General features: G+C 34.7%; 2 protein-coding genes across 10 annotated transcripts in view; one reads left to right on the top strand and one right to left on the bottom strand.

Moving 5' to 3' along the window:
- The window catches only part of LOC106877820 (monocarboxylate transporter 10), a 28,963-nt gene extending 13,975 nt beyond the window's left edge, over nt 1-14,988 (top strand). Inside the window, exons 4-8 of one of the 2 annotated variants that reach the window (XM_014926837.2) lie at nt 5,326-5,692; nt 6,999-7,105; nt 7,991-8,029; nt 12,882-12,957; nt 14,088-14,988. In XM_014926837.2, the coding sequence (XP_014782323.1) occupies nt 5,326-5,692; nt 6,999-7,105; nt 7,991-8,029; nt 12,882-12,957; nt 14,088-14,272 (774 nt within the window). In that variant the 3' untranslated portion in view covers nt 14,273-14,988. The remainder of the gene's footprint in view (nt 1-5,325; nt 5,693-6,998; nt 7,106-7,990; nt 8,030-12,881; nt 12,958-14,087) is intronic. The other variant, XM_014926838.2, reaches the window with a different exon arrangement.
- The window catches only part of LOC106877821 (kidney mitochondrial carrier protein 1), a 33,550-nt gene continuing 14,604 nt past the window's right edge, over nt 1,568-20,513 (bottom strand). For 3 of the 8 annotated variants that reach the window (XM_014926842.2, XM_014926839.2, XM_014926843.2), the window contains 3 exons: nt 20,300-20,386; nt 18,760-18,887; nt 6,817-7,592 (listed from right to left, as the gene is read on the bottom strand). In XM_014926842.2, the coding sequence (XP_014782328.1) occupies nt 7,505-7,592; nt 18,760-18,887; nt 20,300-20,386 (303 nt within the window). In that variant the 3' untranslated portion in view covers nt 6,817-7,504. Of the gene's footprint in view, nt 2,922-6,816; nt 7,593-11,584; nt 12,261-13,186; nt 17,656-18,759; nt 18,888-20,299; nt 20,387-20,513 lie in introns of those variants that run through there. The other 5 variants (XR_008266229.1, XR_001410419.2, XR_008266228.1 and 2 more) reach the window with 5 other exon arrangements.

Consider the following 20,513-nt stretch of genomic DNA (forward strand, 5'->3'; position numbering starts at 1 on the left):
ATATATATATATATATATACACATATATATATATATGTATATACATATATATATATATGTATATACATATATATATATATGTATACACATATATATATATATATATATACACATATATATATATATATATACATATATATATATATATGTATATACATATATAAGTTAGTTGAAAAATGTTTGTCACATCTTTCAATTGCTTTAGCAAAAACAGTTGAAATATGTGACAAACATGCTTCAACTAACCTAAATTCTGCTCGTACCTAAACACTCTTTGCACCAGTGCTTCGTTGTATGTGTGTGTGTGTGTGTGTGTGTATATATATTCTAGCTGGCCCTGTGCCGTCGAAAATGATGGCTAATTGTATTATTTTAAATTTGAAATGCTGTTTGAGTTTTCTTTTCAGTGTTGAATGTTCACCATCCCACTTCTATGGAAACACACACACACACACACACGCACATTCACATACCTCCCTTTTACATACACACACACATATATTCACAGTTGAAACACTCCCACTACCAGTTTACAATCATCCCTTCCTTCCTTTCTCATTCATATGTTGTGATGGAGAAAAACATACACACACACACACACACACATATATATATATATATATACGTCGGGCTTCTTTCAGTTTCCGTCTACCAAATCCACTCACAAGGCTTTGGTCGGCCCAAGGCTTATAGTAGAATGGGACTGAACCCGGAACCATGTGGTTGGTAAGCAAGCTACTTACCACACAGCCACTCCTGCGCCTACTGGCTGTTAACTTTATCTGTGGTTAGACAATACAGTCATCTATTCAGCTTCTCAGGATCCTATGATCTAACAACATTGCAAATGTGTGTTATATTATAATTGAGAGTCTAATTTTACCTGTGAATTTTCTGTGTGTGCATTAGAAATGATACTCAAGGACAGTGGGAGGTTGTACCAGACAAAAGATTAACTTGTTCAATGGCCTATTTTTCATTATTAAGTTAACTTATTTTCCGCTGAATGGAGACTAACAGTAGAAATTAGTTAATGTGACCTAATATTTTAATGTATTTAGATACTCATGTAAACATTAATTTAAATGTCCATGTATGTATAGAAGCATCAAATGTGGTTGGTATTTTGCAGACAAAGTAAATTTCAAACACAGTAAAGCTGTACGAACAGCAGAAAAAGATCGGGTGTTTATCCTGATAAGACAGAAAAAAAAAATTGCCGGCAGGTGGCTTAGCAAGTTTTTTCTGTCTTATGAGGGTAAAATACCCAATCTTTCTCTACTCTTCTTAAAGCTTTACTGTGTTCGAAATTTACTTTCTTGTCTACAAAATGTGTGTGTGTGTGTGTGTGTGTATTAATGTTTGTTTTAATATTCTAATAAAGACAATTTTATATTAAATTGGAGGATTACTCAATACACTTTGTAGAATACAAATTTATTGTTCTTTAACAAGAATAATATTGGCAGTGACTTCAAAGTTTCAGCCATTGGATGACTAAAACTTCAAAGTCACTGTCACTGATGAACAACAATTAACTTACATCAATTATTATTTATTAATTCAATACAAATAGACTGCATCCCATCTAACAGCTGTTTCTGCTTCCAATGTTGTATGGTATTGCCATTGATATGCTAAAAAATATTTCTCATATTTGGTTATAAAATACACCAGAAGTATAATGGATTTTATCCCTTAGACAGTTAGCGAGGTCGTTGCCAGTGCCGCTGGACTGGCTCCTGTGCAGGTGACACATCAAAACACCATTTGAGCATGTCTGTTGCCAGTACCGCCTGACTGGCCCTCGTGCCAGTGGCACGTAAAAGCACTCACTATACTCTCGGAGTGGTTGGCATTAGAAAGGGCATCCAGCTGCAGAAACTTTGCTAGATCAGATTGAGCCTGGTGCAGCCTCTGTTCCAATCTATGAAATTCTATCTGGTCATGGGGAAATGTTACCTTACTTGGAAACAGTTGAGGGTTAGTGACATGAAAAGCATCCAGCTGTAGAAAATTTGCCTTATCCCTATAACATTCAGGTTAATTCATCAAATGTAATCCTTATTCATCTACATTTTAAAAAATTAGTCACATTTTATCTCATAGCCTTGATTTTGATGTGAATGTTCATTTTTAGATTAACATTGTAGAGTAGGTGTGAGAGGCTGGATCTGGCCAGTTTCAACATGAAACTGGTAGAATATATGGACTGGATATAGCCAGTTTAAATGCTAAAGGGTGAGAGTCCCCTTTATGCAAGTGGCATCCTTAAGTACCAACCGTCTATAAAAATGTCTGGTCATGGGGAAATGTTACCTTACTTGGATGTAGGTGAGGGTTGGTGACAGGAAGGGCATCTGGCCATAGAAAAATCTGCCTTAATAAACTCCAACTGACCCATGTGAACATGGAAAACTGGACATTGAAACGGTGAGAAAATAATGAACTGTATCTTTTTATATGATACAAAATATTTCGAAAACCATTTTTTAAATTCCATTATTGCTTATATTATTCTAACCATTATCTTCATTAGCGTTGACACAATCCATCATTATTTGACCATGTCTTCATTGCATTTATTTCATAATTAACAATATTATTATTTTTTTCTTTCATTAATCGTTAGCCTCTCTGCTATCATTGACAGTAACCTCATTGTGCCGTGTGGTATCTTAACGAGTCCTCATCAACTGTTGCTTGAGTGCTGACAGTAATATGTAACTATGGCAACCTGTCATGTGACTCGTTAATATCGGAAAAGAAACAAAGAACTAAGTTGTCTTCTTATATCATTGCAGAATCATCACCATCACCATCACCATCTTCATCACCATCGTCATCATCATCATCATTGTTATCATCATCGTCAACATGTGGAATATTATTGGTTAGCTTGATGTTGATTCATGTTTAGCCTGGAGGAAGTAAATAGAATAAAGTATTTCATTATGAAGAAAATATCTCCTGCTTGAATAAAAGTATGTCATGCTAACCATTTAAAAAAATTTTTTATTTGGTGCTTTCAGTCAGCTCTCTTTGGGCAGATTGGTTGCAACAAAATCTAGAAATGGCTGACAGGTACAGGTCTCCAGATTATCATCTAAGATCTTGGTACACATTCTTTCCTATGTTATTTTGTTGTTTGATGGAGTACCGAAAAGTTCCTGGCTTCAAGGGTGTCGCGAAAGGCTTGATTGGAAGCCCAACCTTCTGAGTTCTTTTATAGGGCTTAGAAAAACTGAAGGGCTACTGCAATAAGTGTGAATCTGAGATGGGAATATGTTGAATAAAATCATAATTAACTGATCCTTCTGCATTTTCTTTTACACAAAGCCAGGAACTTTTCATTCCCCCACCTCCTTGTGTAGGTAGTTTAGTGTTGCTGTTTCTACCTACTGTGTCCTTGTTTATTGTGCAGTCTATTTTAATATGACTGGAATTTTTTGATTGTAATGGTGCTGATTGTTGTTATTGTTATTTAAGTTAACCGTCATTGAACAAATTTATTCTACATTTTTCATCATAAAAGTTGAGGTAGCACATAATGTGAACATGTAGTGTAAAGATTCAAACATCATCTCAATCTGTCTAAATCCTGCTGCATTTCACATGGAATTTTTGATACTCCAAAGATGTCTCGGTGTATAAGTCAAGCTACCTTTTTTCTTTTTACTAAATTTTGGTGTGAAAACTTTGACTTGTAAGCCAGAAAATACAATATATATACATTATATATACACTATCAAACATATACATACACTTACACACATGCTGTATTTTCTGTTATGCAAGTCAACGTAGCATATAGTGTAAACATCCAAGCATTGTCCCTATCTTCTGTATGTATGGCCCTTGTCCCCTTTCTGTCCCCTTTCCACCATCATTCTCTCCTCTCTCTCTCTCTCCACCTGAGCTATCCATGTTTCTCCTCCAATGCAAGACAATTGTTTTGTCCCTTAATACATTTCCCTCCCAACTCCAACTTGTCCTGCAAATTACTTGGTGACCCCACTACCGTTGCATTTCATGTGGAATTTTTGGTCCTCCAGAGGAGTCTTGGTTTATAAGTCAACATCCCTTTTCTTTCCTCCCCCCCCCCCCCTGAAAATTTTGCCCTGAAAAATTCAACTTGTGTGCTGGCAACTCAAAGGCACTCAGCCATGAAAATCTTGCCTTTTCTTTTTCTGGGCCTTTTATCTAATGTAACCAACTTACTTGCACGTTAATTGTGTAAAAACTGTCCAACCCATGCCAGCATGGAAAATAGACATTAAATGATGATGATGATGATAGCCTGACAAACAACTGGGTTATGATTATCTTGTAAATCATTTGATATCCAGCTGTTTAATAAGGTTTTATTCTCAACTTATCATTGAAGTCTGATACTTGTAACTTGATTTGATACACATGGAATAAAACGTGTTTTACAATAATGAAAATGACTGACTAATGACCGATGAAACAACTGACTAATGACTGGTGAAACAACTGACTAAAGACGGACAAAACAACTGACTAGCGATGGACGAAACAACTGACTAACAACCAATGAAATGATTGAATAGTAAAGAATAAAACAATTAGTTAATGAAGTATGAAACAATTGAATTATGAATTAACTGAATGATAAATAGTGGAGGAACTGAAAGGTGACACAACTGAATTGACTGTTTTACGACTAATGTATATATTTACAGAAAACATAATGTTAACTAGTCCACTTAAATAGCATTAACAATCTTGCTAAACAAACACCCAATATAAACATAGCTGTCTTTTAAAACACACACACACACACACTAATATTTGTGTCATGTTAACTGAATGGTAAAATATTTCAGTTTGGAAGTTACAAAATATATATAAATAAAAAAAGTAAGATTTTAAAGAAAATAATTATTTTAATAAATTTCTTTATGAACTGGTAGTTGTGGCTGATTCTGGTGTCATGTAACTGGCACCTTTCAAGCTTTGGGCCTCACAGAGGCAATGACAAATGACTGAGGCCTTTGGCAATATGTCATGCTTGAGCAGATGACCCATCAAGCCAAGTGAAATCATAGTTGTGGCAGACACTGGTGTCACACAACTGGTACGGGTGCCAGTGGCATGTAAAAAGCACCCGTTACACTCTTGGAGTGGTTGACATTAGGAAGGACATCCAGCTGTAGAAACCATGCCAAATCAGACTGGAGACTGGTGTAGCTCCCTAGCTTACCAGCTCTGGTCAAACTGTCCAACCCATGCCAGCATGGACAACAGACGTTAAATGATGATGATGATGATGATGCTAAATAAATTTCTCATTTATTTCAGATAAAACATACCCAAGATCTGTTTTCGGTTGAGAAAGCTCCATTCATATTGATGTCTATACATATCACCTCGGGTATCAGCCGTCTTGTATTTGGAAAACTAGCCGACCACCCTAACATCAGCAGAATTCGTCTACAGCAAATAGCATTTTTCGGTTTTGGTACTGTCACAATGTTGATACCATTTTTACCATCATTCTATTGGTTAATTGGTGCTTGTTTGTGTATGGGAATTTTTGATGGCATCTTTATCTGTTTGTTGGGACCCATAGCCTTTGATATAGTTGGCCCAGCGAAAGCATCACAAGCAATTGGTTTCCTATTAGGACTCTTTTCTGTCCCCTTGATGTGCGGACCCCCAGTGGCTGGTAAGTTGACATCCAATTTTATCTCAGTCTTGAATTTTCATTCTATGACAAAATGTTTAATGTGTAAGAATAAGATGTTTACTGATTTGGGTTGTCATCAGCAAAACAATTTGGTATCGAGTTGTTTTGAAGTTGATGAATGCAAAACCACGAGTTTCATTTCAGATTTTAAGTGCAAAAATATTTATTTTTATCATGTAACAAAACAATGCATTGTTGTTTCTACTAGTGTCAGTGCACCAGTACCAGGCACCCAGGAGACTCCATGGAGTGGTTGGCATTAGGAAGAGCATCCAGCTGAAGAAACCATGGAACCTGGTGCTGCTCTCCTGCTTGCCAATTCTAGTCAAACCATTCCAACCATGCCAGCATGGAAAACAGATGCTAAATGATGACAGTGATGTTGATGAAAACTCACTGTCCAAAGTATGATAAGCTTAACATGGCTGACAGACAAACAACTTAAAGAATAAAATTCAAAGAATTTGCTTCCCTCAAACAGTGTTTTCCATTTGAAGTTGAGTATTTAAATTGGCACCTAAGTTTACAGCCCATCTCAGTAGACAAGTGAATGAAACTTATATATCTCTATATACCAGTGTCGCCTTGCTGGCACTTGTGCCGGTGGCACATGAAAAAACATTCGAGCGAGGTCATTGCTAGTGCCACTGGACTGGCTCCTGTGTAGGTGGCACGTAAAATACACCATTTTGAGTGTGGCCGTTGCCAGTACCGCCTGACTGGCCTTCGTGCCGGTGGCACGTAAAAGCACCCACTACACTCTCTGAGTGGTTGGCATTTGGAAGGGCATCTAGCTGTAGAAACTCTGCCAAATCAGATTGGAGCCTGATGCAGCCTTCTGGTTCGCCAGTCCTCAGTCAAATCGTCCAACCCATGCTAGCATGGAAAGCGGACGTTTAACGATGACGATTATATTCATTATGCAGTGAGCTGGCAGAAGTGTTGGCACACCAGGTGAAATGCTTAGCGGTATTTCATCTGTCTTTACGTTCTGAGTTCAAATTCCGCCAAGGTCGACTTTGCCTTTCATCTTTTCGGGGTTGATCTAATCGATTGGTCCGCTCCCCCAAAATTTCGGGCCTTGTGCCTAGAGTAGAAAAAGATTATGTTCATTCATCAGATTTTTTCTGACGAAAGACTTGGTATTTATTGATCATAAAGTGTAACAGTTTGAAGATGATTTGGGATGTTTGAAGATATAATTAGTTGACATGGAGGAGGTGGAGACATTATGTTCTTAAATGAAATTCTGAATAATTAACCACATATTTTCCTCCATCTTTAGGCTTTTTATATGATAAAATGAGGAATTACAACATTGCATTTCATATTGCTGGCACCACCCCCATTTTAGGATCGCTCATCATGTTCTTCATACCGAAAATAACTCAGGTAAGTGTAGTCGTTTTATATTTTATTTTTCCTGTGTGTTCTGCAAGTAGATGTGCTAATATGCAAATTGGTAAAATCAGCAACTGTTACTTGAGTATTTTTTTAATAAATTGTCCACGACTGCTTCCTCCTTTTTGTAGGACAAATATGAATACATAATCCTGTTATGATGGCAACAACCAGTTTGAAAACATTTGAGCTATTCTCAGATTTGACCTGAGAGAAAGAAAGCACGTGGTTTAATCATGAACTCTGTGTATCAAATTCATAAATGGGAACTTATTTACAATTTATTCATAAGTGTGTGTGTGTGTGTGTGTGAGAGAGAGAAATATATGGATGTGTATTTTGAGAGAATGAATAAGTGTGTATGTGTGTGTGTGTTGATATCATCGCGGATCATTTCCCTTCTGCAAATGGTTGAAAGTTACTTTTTTTGTTATTAATAAAATAATGAGCATTTTCCAATTTTTCAAGGTTCCAGGACCTAGAAATGAACAGAAAGTTGTATGAGGCAAAGAATATATCTAAAAATTCATCAATTAAAATATTTTATTGCCATAATAAATTTTCATTAAAATCCAAACCAAAAATCATTGAATTTTCATATTATGTAGTTGTGTGTATTTGTATGTGTGTGTATATATGTGTGTGTGTGTGTGTGTGTGTGTGCTAGAGATGCAATCAACTGGTGTATTTTTTTTGTAATAACTCACACGAAGAAGCACATAACCCTACTAAGAGACTCACTTGACCAGAGATGTTTAAATTATATACAAAGATGACCAAAATATTCTCCTGCATGCTCCTGGACACTGAACTAATTTTACATGCATTTTTGGTTGTCATCAGAGTAAATTGTATATATTTTCTTTCTCCAAACAGCATTCAGACCAATTACCTAATATGGAAATTCAAGCTGATGTATGTAAATCACTTTGTTGATTAGTGTAGTTTGTGTTATTATTTTCACTTTAGTCTCTAGAGTGTGTTATTTATTTCAGCTGTGGCTTAATTTTGTGCATGTTGTATCAGTTTTGTAGAAAGTTATTTTATACAAATCTCAATTACAGACTCATTCCCCTCACAAACAAACAAGATGTTGTTGGCTGTTATTATTTTTATTATTATTAAATATTTTATTAATATTCATTTTAACACACTGTGAAAGAAACTAATCTATGATAACGAGATATCTTCTTTTTTTTTCTATTCTTCTCCTTGTCAGTTCTATATAAATTGAATTCTAAATTATTTTCAAGTGTTCAAATATTTCATGTTATAATACTTAAAAAGTAGAAAATTTCATTCTTAAATTTAATTTTTTTTAAGCATAATTAGGATTTTCTTAGAATATAGAACAAGAAACCAACTAATATAATTTACATATCGTAAAATACCTTAAGAATGAGAACCCAGATTCGAAATTTCCCCAAGACACCTGATGAAGGCTGGAGGGTATATCAGCCGAAACGTTGTGTTAACAACAAACAAGATGAGGACAAATATCTGTCAAATGTAAAGGCAATAATTTAAACCAAGTTGTTAATTGGAAGCAGAAGTAAAACTTGTAGCTATTTAAGTTTTTTTTTTTTTTTAAGTTCTTCAGTTATTGAATTTGAAAAGTACTCTTTTCAGTGTAAACATTTGCTGCGTTCTTTTTGTTTCCTAGTGAGAGGAATGACATGTAGAACAGGTTTTGTGGCTGTGTCACATTAAAGTATTTATACAGAGATAAAAGAACTGCAATAGTATTAAATAACAGACGTTTATCAGAAAGGATGTTTACTGTTGATAATTTTTGAAGTCACTTTTCTCTCACCCCACCATTAGATATCTTGAATTATTTATTAATCACATTTGTAGCTCCAACTCGCATAAACTGTTGTTTTCGTGTTACTGTGAAAACAAACCTTGAATTTTGTTTTGTCTTTATTGACCCTATTTACTTCAAAAATCAGATATAGCCACTCAGAATTTTATTACCCTTAACCCTTTAACATTCAGATTAAATTGTAATATAATTCTTATTTATTGTTTTGAATTAATCAGGCATTATGCTGTACCTTTTGAGATTTTGATGATGTGATTGTATATTTTTCAAATGACATTGTAGAGTAGGTGTGAGAGATCCAATCTGGTTGCTTTGAATACAAAACAAAATATTTTGGCCAGATTTGGCCGGTTTAAATATTAAAAGATTAATTGCAGAAAGTTTTTTTTTTTTATAGCAAATCTATGTTTTGTTGAGGAGTGTCATGTTTGAAACTATTTCCTATTGAAATCAAGTTCATTGAGACAAATGTGACTTGCAAAAAATACCAATTCTTGATTTTTAGTAGATATTTAATGTTATTTCTAGGGTTAATCACTAAGTTGGTTTCCCTTTGTTAGATGATTTTAAAATGTAGTTTAGATGTTTTTGAGAATTTGAAACACTGGGGTGAATTAAGGTTTTGTTAACCCTTTGGAGATGGATCCCCATTTGGAGTTTCACTGCCAAAAAGATGGAGTCATTTATGACCTAGGGACCTCCTCTTGAGCTGAGTGTTCCTGAGAAAGTTGGCAGCATAATTATTAGTCTCTCTGACAAACATTGGAATGAGATTCAATGGGAAAAACAGCGTAAAGTATTCCACTGGGTTGCTTATGCCTTGTGGCATATCTCTAGGCCCTATATTTTCTAAGAATTCATAGGGGTCATCTCTATCTTGTTCAGTATCCCTAATCCTAAAGCAAGGGTTCACAACATTATCTCCATCACCATTGTCGTTTTGATCTTCTCCATTACTTTTCTGGTTGTTTTCACCAGTTTCAGTGTCAGATTCATTGCTAGGTCGAGAGAAATCAGACTCACTAAGGATATTTCCATCAGTGTCACTGTTGGACTTTGCAAACTGTCATGGAAGCCACCATTAAAAGGCTCAGATGTGCAAGAAATGCGAGAAGCAATCTGATTGGCAGGTAAGAAGACCAGCCAGTTAATCTCACGGCTTGTATTATTGGGCTGATGGATCAGCCCAGTCGTTTGGCCAATAGATTGTCTCCCTGTTGTCTCCTAAGAGTTAAGCACCAAAGTTTGTAACCAGACTACTCTTTTACTTGTTTCAGTCATTTGACTGCGGCCATGCTGGAGCACCGCCTTTAGTCAAGCAAATCGACCCCAAGACTTATTCTTTGTAAGCCTAGTTCTTATTCTATCAGTCTCTTTGGCCAAACTGCTAAGTTACAGGGGACGTAAACACACCAGCATCGGTTGTCAAGTGATGTTGGGGGGGGGACAAACACAGACACACATATATATACATATATACAACGGGCTTCTTTCAGTTTCCATCTACCAAATCCACTCACAAGGCTTTGGTCGGCTCGAGGCTATAGTAGAAGACACTTGCCCAAGGTGCCACGCAGTGGGACTGAACCCGGAACCATGTGGTTGGTAAGCAAGCTACTTACCACACAGCCACTCTTGCGTTCACTTTGATCCGATAAGCAGATTCAGTTTCACAGACTAGTGAAGAACAAATCAAATATTTTAACTTTAATTAATACTAATTATCTTTTATGAAATATTAACTTCAATCATTTCCATTTTCTCAATACTTAGCATGAATATAATTTTTAACGAAGATAAAGTTTAAAAATCAAGTGTGGTTTCTTTTTCTTTCTTTTTTTTCTTAAATTAAATCTAAGAAAAATTTTCCTAGAAAACTTTCAGATTTTACTCAATTTTTAATAATGCAATAGATTCTTTTTTTTTTTTTTGTTCCAGAAAAAAGGTATTTGAATCTTATTTAATTGGAATTTCCTGACGGTATTAATTATTCCCTTACCAATACATATTTCAGTTTTAGACATTTAGTTCTGTATTTGGTAGATTTCTTGTGATCCAATTCAGATTTGATCCACCTAAAACTTATTTCATCAAATGTTTTTATACATTTTGTTTTTTATGCTTTTTAATTTTCTTTGCCACTACTGCTGCCACCACCACCACCTCCCCACCAAGTCAAATGTTTTTTCTTTTTCCTCTTCATGTATGTTTTGTTTTATAAATGTTGTTTGCATGATAGTTTTGTAGACTTAAACACCTTACCTTCTTCATAATAAATAGTATGAATGTTTCTAATTCTTAATTAATTATATAATTTGATTGCTTCATCTCGGAGTTGAGAGAAAACTGTGGTTATACCTTGAATAATTTGATGAAAAATTACTTTCAATTATAATTTCAATTTCTTCTGATTATTTCAGGAATATTTTGGGAAAAATTTTAAATTCTAAGATTTCTTTAGTGTCACTCAAGTCATTTGATTCTTTTTTTTTTAACAGCCTACAATTTGTAATTCCATTTTTTAATTACAATTAGTTCCAACTGAATGAAGTTTGTCTTTTAATAAGATTTTGAAGTGATTTTTAAAAAATTAATTTTTTATACAAGAGTGTTTTTTACAAACTTAGAAGCACCAAATGAGTTGGTATTTTATAGAAACACTTAGAAAAAAACCATTTCAAGTTGACAAAAATACCTGAACAATCTAGGATGGGTACTTGCAATCTTCTGTGAGTCAGGAAAAGTTCCTGTCTAGATTTTATCATTTAATGTTTTTATGCTTGAATTTGTCAGATGGAATTTGTTGAGGCAGATTTTCTTTGGCAGGATGCCTTTCCTGTTACCAACCCTCACCTGTTTCCCTTCAAGGAAATATTTCTCCCATGGCCTGACATTTTTCACACAAGACCGGAAATGAAAATCTTTCATAATGCTCATTTACAACCATCCCATGATGTCACGACGAGGAAGCACACACACAAAACAGGCTTCTTTCAGTTTCCTTCCATCAGATCCACTCACAAGGCTTTGGTTGTCTTAGGACTATAGTAGAAGACACTTGCCCAAAGTGCTGCACAATGGGACTGAAACCAAGACCATATGGTTGGCAGGAAAGCTTAACAATCCAGCAATACCTGCACCATATATACATATATATAAACAGTAGCATGTCTCTTCTGTCCCATTGGTGCAGTGAATGTAACAATTACCAACTTTTATAGTCTGTTGGTTCACTTGAAACTACAGTCTTGACTCCTTCAAATTCAACTGGAATTATGACACAAACCACAGAAGACTGGTTTCTTGTGGGAAGTTATTGACCTAAAAAAAAAGTGCAAATGCTCTAATTATGTTTAATGATGTTTCTATAGTCTGCTGCAATTTATTTGCTTCAATAATAATGCTGTAGCAAATTCTTAATGAACCAATCCTTTAAACAATTTAAATTCCTGTTTGGATGGTTTTAACACAGTCCTCTGACAAATAGTCTCATATTCTTGAAACTATTGTTATTAGCAAAACCAACAGCACTTGTGCCCAGCGTCGCCTTCCTGGCACTCGTGTTGGTGGCACATGTAAAGACATTCGAGCGAGATTGTTGCCAGTACTGCAGGACTATTTGACTAACAATTTGAAACAGAATTGTGAAAATTGATGACAATCTGGAGTAACTTTTGTTATAATATATGGAGACAAAAAAAATCATTTTTGCACTTTTAAAATAATCTTGCTTTTTTTTTTTTTTTCAGATCAAAAGATTCACACATTCTCAAGGCTTAAGAGGGAGAAGAAAAGGGATTTATTTAGAATATATTTTGGCAAAAATTTTTTTTTAATATGTAAAATAAACCTCATTGATTTAATAATCATTAGTCCATGTAAAAACTGATTTTTTTGTTAGAAATATATCTATTGAACTGTGATTCTTATTTTTCTTTCCAGACTCTTCCTGCTGTTACACAAGTTGATGAATTTGCTGCGGTCTCTTTAACAGACATGAGGGCACCACAAGAAAATCGTAAGCCTTTTTGCTATTTAATTTCTGATTTACTGTATTTTCCAGCATACAAGTCAATGTGGGGCCCAGATCGCTAGATTTTAGTCTCAATTCCCAGACAGGGCGGTACATAGTACTCTTAAGCGAAACACTTCATTTCATGTTGTTCCAGTTCCCCTTTCGATCAGCGGAAAATATTGGCCTGCATGCCTAGCTAGCAGGGTTGCAACATTTGAAGGCTAAAACCATGAAAAAAGTGCATTGTGACCAGCAACGTGTAACAACATCTGATAGCCTGGCTGGTCGCACAATCACAAGTCAATGTAGTATATAGTGTAAACGTCCAAACATTATCAGCATCTTAATGAAAAATAAAATGGAACAGGGTGAAGGGTGAGTTTTGATAATCATTGGCCATACACTGATTGTTCAAGATATTTGTTATTAGAGATTGTATCAATGAAATACATTACTGTATTGGAAGAATATATAGGAATTCTGTGTAGAACCCTGAAAGAACGACCATGGGTGCTTGCTGCATGAAACATTAATAGTAAAGTTTATGTTAATATACTTAGAATAGTAAACTAAGAAAATATGACTTTAACTCTTTGCCAGTCCAAAGCAGTTTCATAATTTTGCCCCCTAAGCATCCCTGCAATTTTCATACTTTTAGTTCTTCTTTCATACGTTCTGGATAACAAAGATTTTTTGGGGGGGAGGTGTTCAAGTTGACAATTTATTTCATTGGCCTCAAAAGGCAAAGCTGACTTCAGTGGCATTCGAACTCAGTACATAAGCTTGTCCAGCATAGTAATAATTCTGCCTTATTGTAAAAATAAAGAATCTTTACAGTAACAATATTTATCTGAACAAAAATCATTCAACTTGGAAAATACAAAACATTAAAAAGTGTTCATATTTTAAACCTTTTATTAATAATAAATATAATTAGTTTCATGGAAATGAACCCCTTGAAGTAAGAGTTAAAGAAGCTGTTAAATCAATAGAAAAAGTATCAAACTGATTGATTGTCAGGTCAATAATTTTCTTGTAATAATTGAAAGTAAGAATATAAAGTTATTTACAGACATTATGAGTTTGTCTGTATGGAATTATATGTATATTAAATATTTTTCTTTTGTTTTTAGGTCCTGTGAAATCGTCCAATGTCGATGTAATCATTGTTAAGCCACAAGATTATAGAGAACCAATGCTAATCAACCATGATTTAGAATTAAAAGATATTCAAACTGAACAGCAAGAATCTCCAGAAGACCAGCTTTTGAATAATAAAGAGAAGTCTGAACAAGAAGTTAATTCTATTCACTCATAGACAAAAAAAAAAAGGAAAAAAAAGGAACTATGGATTAACTTTGGAACCCAGAATTAAAGAAATGCCATTCATGATCTCCAGCAGTCAATGCCACTTATTTCAATCTGTTAAAATGTTCTAAATTATAATTTTTTAAAAGATTTTTATAAAATTTTAAGCCTTTTCCATCCATTGAAGAAATTAAGAGCAGGAATTTTTTTTGACTCTTTAATACCAGTTGCAAACTATTTGTTAAAGTTTAAATTCCTTTTCGTGCCAGATTCTATACAGGCATTAAAAAAAGAGAAAACAATCTATCCCACACGATAAAAAAAGCCTCTTTTATAAACAATGTCAAAATAATGCTTTTTATTTTTTTGCCTCCCTCGAAGCAGTGTAACTATTCAATTCAATAGTGACCAGTCACAAAACTATAATCCTCCCTATTATAGAGTATGAGGCCTGAAAATTTGAGGGGTGGGGCAAGTTGATTACCTTGACCCCCAGTGCTTAAATAACATTCTATCAACCCTGAAAAGATAAAAGGCAAAGTTAACCTCGGCAGAATTCAAACTCAGAACATAAAGCCAGAAGAAATACCAGTAATCATTTTGTCTGGCCTGCTAATAATGAATCTGCCAGCTCGCTGCCTTAATAGTGATTTCTTAGAAGATATTTCTCTTCAAATGTAAAGGAAATTGTCTATAAAGATATCATTTTGCAGGGTTATTGTTAAATTATATTTGCCTTCATTCATTGAAATATGTTTTATTGGAAATTAATCAAAATTTTACTCACATTGATCTATTTACTTTTGGAGATGTTCTTTATTGATTCTATCGTTGGAGGGGGTGGGTGGGTGGAAGAGGAACTAGAATTTCATTTCCATTTAAGATAATGGGGATAACTGGGCAAAAAACTATATTTTGGCAGTTTTCTGCTATCCATAACTCACAAAACCACTTCAACTACCTCGTCCTGATGGATTTAGGAATTGAAAGAATGGTAACGCTATCAGTTGGCATAAGTGATTGTAAAACTAAGAACTTTCAAGAATTTGCTTTCTTTAACTAAAGCAAATATAAACCTCAGAGAAATAAATGTTTTATATATATTAAACATTATAAGTCTTGATTTCTTTCTGGTCACTGATAATCAATTGTCAGAATTCATGTTGATGCCAAGGAAACCAACAATTAAGTTTATTGACTAGCTTATTCTTTAATTCTTATAAATTACCAGTCGTAACCTGTCACTACGCTGCTGGGTAACAACCTAATCAAAATGAAATAGATCTCCTTGATATGCTCAACAACAACCTCTTTTTTTTTTCTTTCACACACTCAACAAGTCATTAGAGCGAGTCTTTTTTAAAGTCAGTGTTGTCTATATGTTGACACAAACAACTCAAAAGATAACTATGTATCTTATTTTTCTAAGTCGGTGTTGCAGTGTGTTGACAGACTCGCTTAAAATAACGTTTTTAATCAAAACGTCATAATAACTATCACATACTCTCTCTCAACTTTTTCTTTTTGCCTTATAAGGATATGTTGTGACAAGTTATCTTCCCCCTCTATAAACAGATGTTATGGATAGATAGATGGAAATTTTTTTTTTTAAGGTTATATTCTAGAAGACTAAAAACAAAATCCTTCACTACAACTTAAGATTTCTGGACTAATAGTGAGACAGATGCCCCAACCCCCTACATCAGGTCAATAATATTTATGGACACTTACCAGTACACTTACTGGCTGAGATTACATTTTAAATGGTTACTTGTATAAATCATACAAGTACAAAAACTGAGATCCAAAATACTTATCCAAACAGATAAGAGGAAGACAAAACTAAAAACCAATCTTCATCGACTGCTGCCAGACCATGTTAAGAACAAGAAACGATCTCGGGTGAGGTGGGGTCAAAAGGATTAAATTATTTTTCTATCACAGTTCTGAGAAACCATTTTAACTTACAAGTAAACTGTTTTTAATTACAGCAAGAAGCTAGAAGTAATTTTAGAGCAAAATTTCATTAAATTTAAATCATCTTAAAGAGATACATTATAATACAATAGAAGCAAGTATAGTTGTCTACATTCACAATTGTAGAGTAACTTTGATAGGCAAAATGGATGCATTTGCTTTGATTAAATAATTAAAATTGGTGTCCTGACTGTAAAAAGCAGTGGAACCAAAGAAAATGTGAAAAAGGAGAGCAGATTGTGTGGTGAAAGTTTAAAGAAGGAAACTTAGTTGAGACAGAAACAAGAGTTTGCTGATCTGTAGTGTGGAGAGATGGATGATGTGGATAAAGGCAGAAATGTCTGGGGTGTTAAGAAATTGGAAGTAATGATGGTGAATTGTGCAGATGAAAGATATTAAAGAAGAAAAAAAAAGTGGGGTGAAGTGGCATCGATACTATTACTGGTGTAGCAGTTCAGGGGTTTGCTCAAACTGGGGGAAAATTTGAATCTCAGTGAGGTCTAAAACAAAGTTTAATTGGAACCCATCTGACACCCCATGTCTACTCCATTCATATGATGTATTGCTTTCTTCAATAATCTCAGAGCATGACTATAAACTTGTTGGGGTTCATGAAAATAACAGAAGGCTAAATACAGTTTCGTTTGTTCTCTTTGAGAGAAATAGAAGCATTTAGAGATGGGAAGATCAGTGATGTGACAGAGTGGAGGGGATTGAATGCGGTGCAGGGGTCAAATTATGAGCTTTGAGGCTGTTGCCATGAAGAATGATGGTGTAAAAGGAATTGACTTTTACGGTGAAGGGGAGTGTAAAGTGTGGAATGAGTGAAGAACAATTCATGGCTGGAAGTGCAATGTGACAGAATTTTGTTAAGGCAGCTACAATTGAGGTAACAAGACAGGTGGGATTATTGGGCTTAACGAAGTATAACGAAGACATTAATGGCAACATTTGAAAAATGTTTGTTTGAATGATGAGGTGGGTGAATATAGAAAGAAATGACGTTATCCAGTAAATCAATCATATTTAACAGGTATTTATCAACCCATGTATGCTATGTACTGTAAAAGACATCGGCTTACATCATAACCTTGGTATTTGGCATCAAGAATTGTAAAATCCCACAATAACAAAAGCTGAACTCATAAGCATCAAAAGTGAACTTGACCGTTCAACAAAAAAACGCTTGAAAAATGAAGTGAAAAAATTTTTTAAATACCTGAATTTCTAAAAAATATTGTTATGAGATTCTAGAAATATTTTCAAATGAAAATAGATATGTTGTATTGCTTTGTTCATAATCTTGGGTGATGATTACAAACTTGTTGAGATTCGTGAAAATCAGACATGTCTTTGTTCATTTCTTCTAAAGTCCAATTAATAAATTTTCTTCAGTTTTTCAAATGTTAGGAAAAACTGAAGTCAATTAAGGAAAAATTAATAACACTACAAAAATTTTTTACCCTTTCATTACAATATTTCTGTTGGAAAACACAGTTTTTGCTTTCATTAATTTTGAGAATAATGAATTTAGTAAAATGATTTTGTCATTAAGTTAGTTGGTGTACGGAATTTAAATTAACATGGGATTTTGAGGGAAAGTTTTAATTTAGAGAAAAAGGAAGAATTTAGTAAAATAATTTTGTCATTATTAAGTTGGTGTATAGGATATAAGTTAACATGGAATTTTGAGGAAAAGTTTTAATTGAGATCACTTTAAAACCGGAAGTTTATATTATGGAACCAGGGGCAGTCTCTGGCACTTTGGTATCAAAAAGGTTAAACCATTCCCCATGAGAAGAATATTTCTTTGTGGTCATTCTATATGAGATGGAGTCAGAACTTTAGGATGGACATCTTTGCAAATTAAATATTTTTCCTAATTATACCCTAATCATCTCTATGCAGAGTGTGACTTAGTCACGAATGCTAAAAACCTTCAGGACCCACCTATGTAACCATGGGCAAGCATAGACCACTGCCATCCACCCAGAATGTGACAGGGTAGGGAGGGCTGAAAGGGCTGCACCAGTATTCAAAGGGTGCTGAGTCACATACCTTTACAGGTTAATAAACTCTCATCCACAATTACCTTTGTAGATTCAATGAGAAGTTTAACACTTATCTTTACACTTGCTTCAGTCATTAAATTACGCCCATGCTGGGGCACCAACTTGAAGAATTTTTAGTCAAACGAATCAACCCCAGTTTTTTTATTTATTCTTTTTAAACCTGGCACTTTATCAATCTCTTTTGCAGAACTGCTATGTTATGGGGTCATAAACACAGCAACAACACTGGTTGACAAGCAGTGGTGGGGGACAAAGATACACACACGCACACACACATTATATATATATATATATATATATATATATATATATATATTCGGTGGGCTTCTTTTAGTTTCCACTCACAAGGCTTTGGTCAGCCCCAGGGCTATAGAAGAAGACACTTGCCCAATGTGCCATGCAGTGGGACTGAACCCGAAACTACAAGGTTAGGAAGTAAATTTCTTACCGCACAGCCACACCTATGCTGTCTTTAACCATTGTCTTTAAGGATACAATAATATTCCAGGGTCCAAGCCTGATCCATGTGGGGATAAAACCTCTATAAAAAGCCATTAAGCCTTCAGTTCTGGCAGTCTGCAACAAAAAATAAAATTTAGAAATACTAAAAAATACTCTGGGCTTCTATGACAAAATAAAATGCAATCGACATTCTATAATTTATTATTTTTTTAGTTCTTTACATCATTTTAGCCATCGCAACTCAGACCACACATGAGCACTGCATCCACATTATGTTTCTTGGCAATTTTATTTTTTTCTCTTATTTACATTTAATTTCTAAATGCCAGTTTAAATACAATTATGTTTTAACTTGGAAGGGTTGTCGTGCTATAAATAAACACACACTGGTTCTATTTTACTTCATTATTATTATTTGACCAATTAACTAATGTTATGGACACTTTGACAAACAGATTGATTAACAGAATGATTAATCAAATAACTGATTAGTTGATTGGTCAAACAGTTAACAAATTGAATAATAAAGAAGTGAAATAGAACCAGTGCATGTGTTTATTATTGGCATAATGACCCTCCAAAGACAACAAAATATATTTCGACGCACTAATTCACATCAAGAATCTTACAAACCAAATACAAAAATGAAATAAACAGAATTAGTCTTCCAGATAAAAATTTCATTGTGATTTACATTGACCCATAGGGCTTAACTTGTACTGAAAGTGAAAGTCGACCTCAGCAGAATTTGAACTCAAAACATAATGCTGCAAAGCATTTTGCCAGGCATGCTGATGATTCTTCCAGCTCCTTGCTTCAAGGATTATCATAATAATGGTTTCAAATTTTTGCGCAAGGCCAGCAATTTCAAGGGAGGGATTAAGTCGATTACATTAACTCCATGTTCAACTGGCATTTATTTTATTAGCCCTGAAAGGATGAAAGGCAAAGTTGACCTTGACAGAAAGAACATTAGCAGATGGAATGCCACTAAACATTTTGCCAGACATACGGTCTTGCTCCCGTGCCGGTGGCACGTAAAAAGCACGATTTGAGTGCGATCGTTTCCAGCTTCGCCTTACTGGCACTTGTGCCAATGGCATGTGAACAAAACATTGGACTGACTCCTGTACAAGTGGCACATGAAAAACACCATTTGAGCGTGGCTGTTGCCAGTACCACCGGACTCGCCTTCGTGCCAGTGGCACGTAAAAGCACCCACTACACTCTCGGAGTGGTTGGCATTAGGAAGGGCATCCAGCTGTAGAAACTCTGCCAGATCAGATTGGAGCCTGGTGTAGCCATCTGCTTCGCCAGTCCCCAGTCAAATCGTCCAACCCATGCTAGCATGGAAAGCGGACGTTAAATGATGATGATGATGATGATGACTAATGATTCTGCCAGTTCACTACCTTAAGGATTATCATAATATTAAGCTGTGAAACTAAATAGAAGTGATGTTTCAAGTAAGAATTTAAAACATTATTTAAATCAAACATTTAAAAGTAAATGGGAAAAGGAATTACTTGAACGATACAGTCCAGTGAAGAGGTGTATATGGCAGAAGCAGTCCCGTTGGTCGTCTTTAATACACGTTGATTCATTAAACGAGTCTAAAAATTAAAAAATCAGGAGTAGAAGACAAAAATACTTCAATATTTTTCAAATAGTTTTACTTCAGTAAAATACAAACATATGTTAAGTGGAGCTATAAAGAGCATCGACAGAGTTATCTACTCT

Source organism: Octopus bimaculoides, chromosome 19, assembly GCF_001194135.2.
Source record: "Octopus bimaculoides isolate UCB-OBI-ISO-001 chromosome 19, ASM119413v2, whole genome shotgun sequence".
NCBI lineage: Eukaryota > Metazoa > Mollusca > Cephalopoda > Octopoda > Octopodidae > Octopus > Octopus bimaculoides.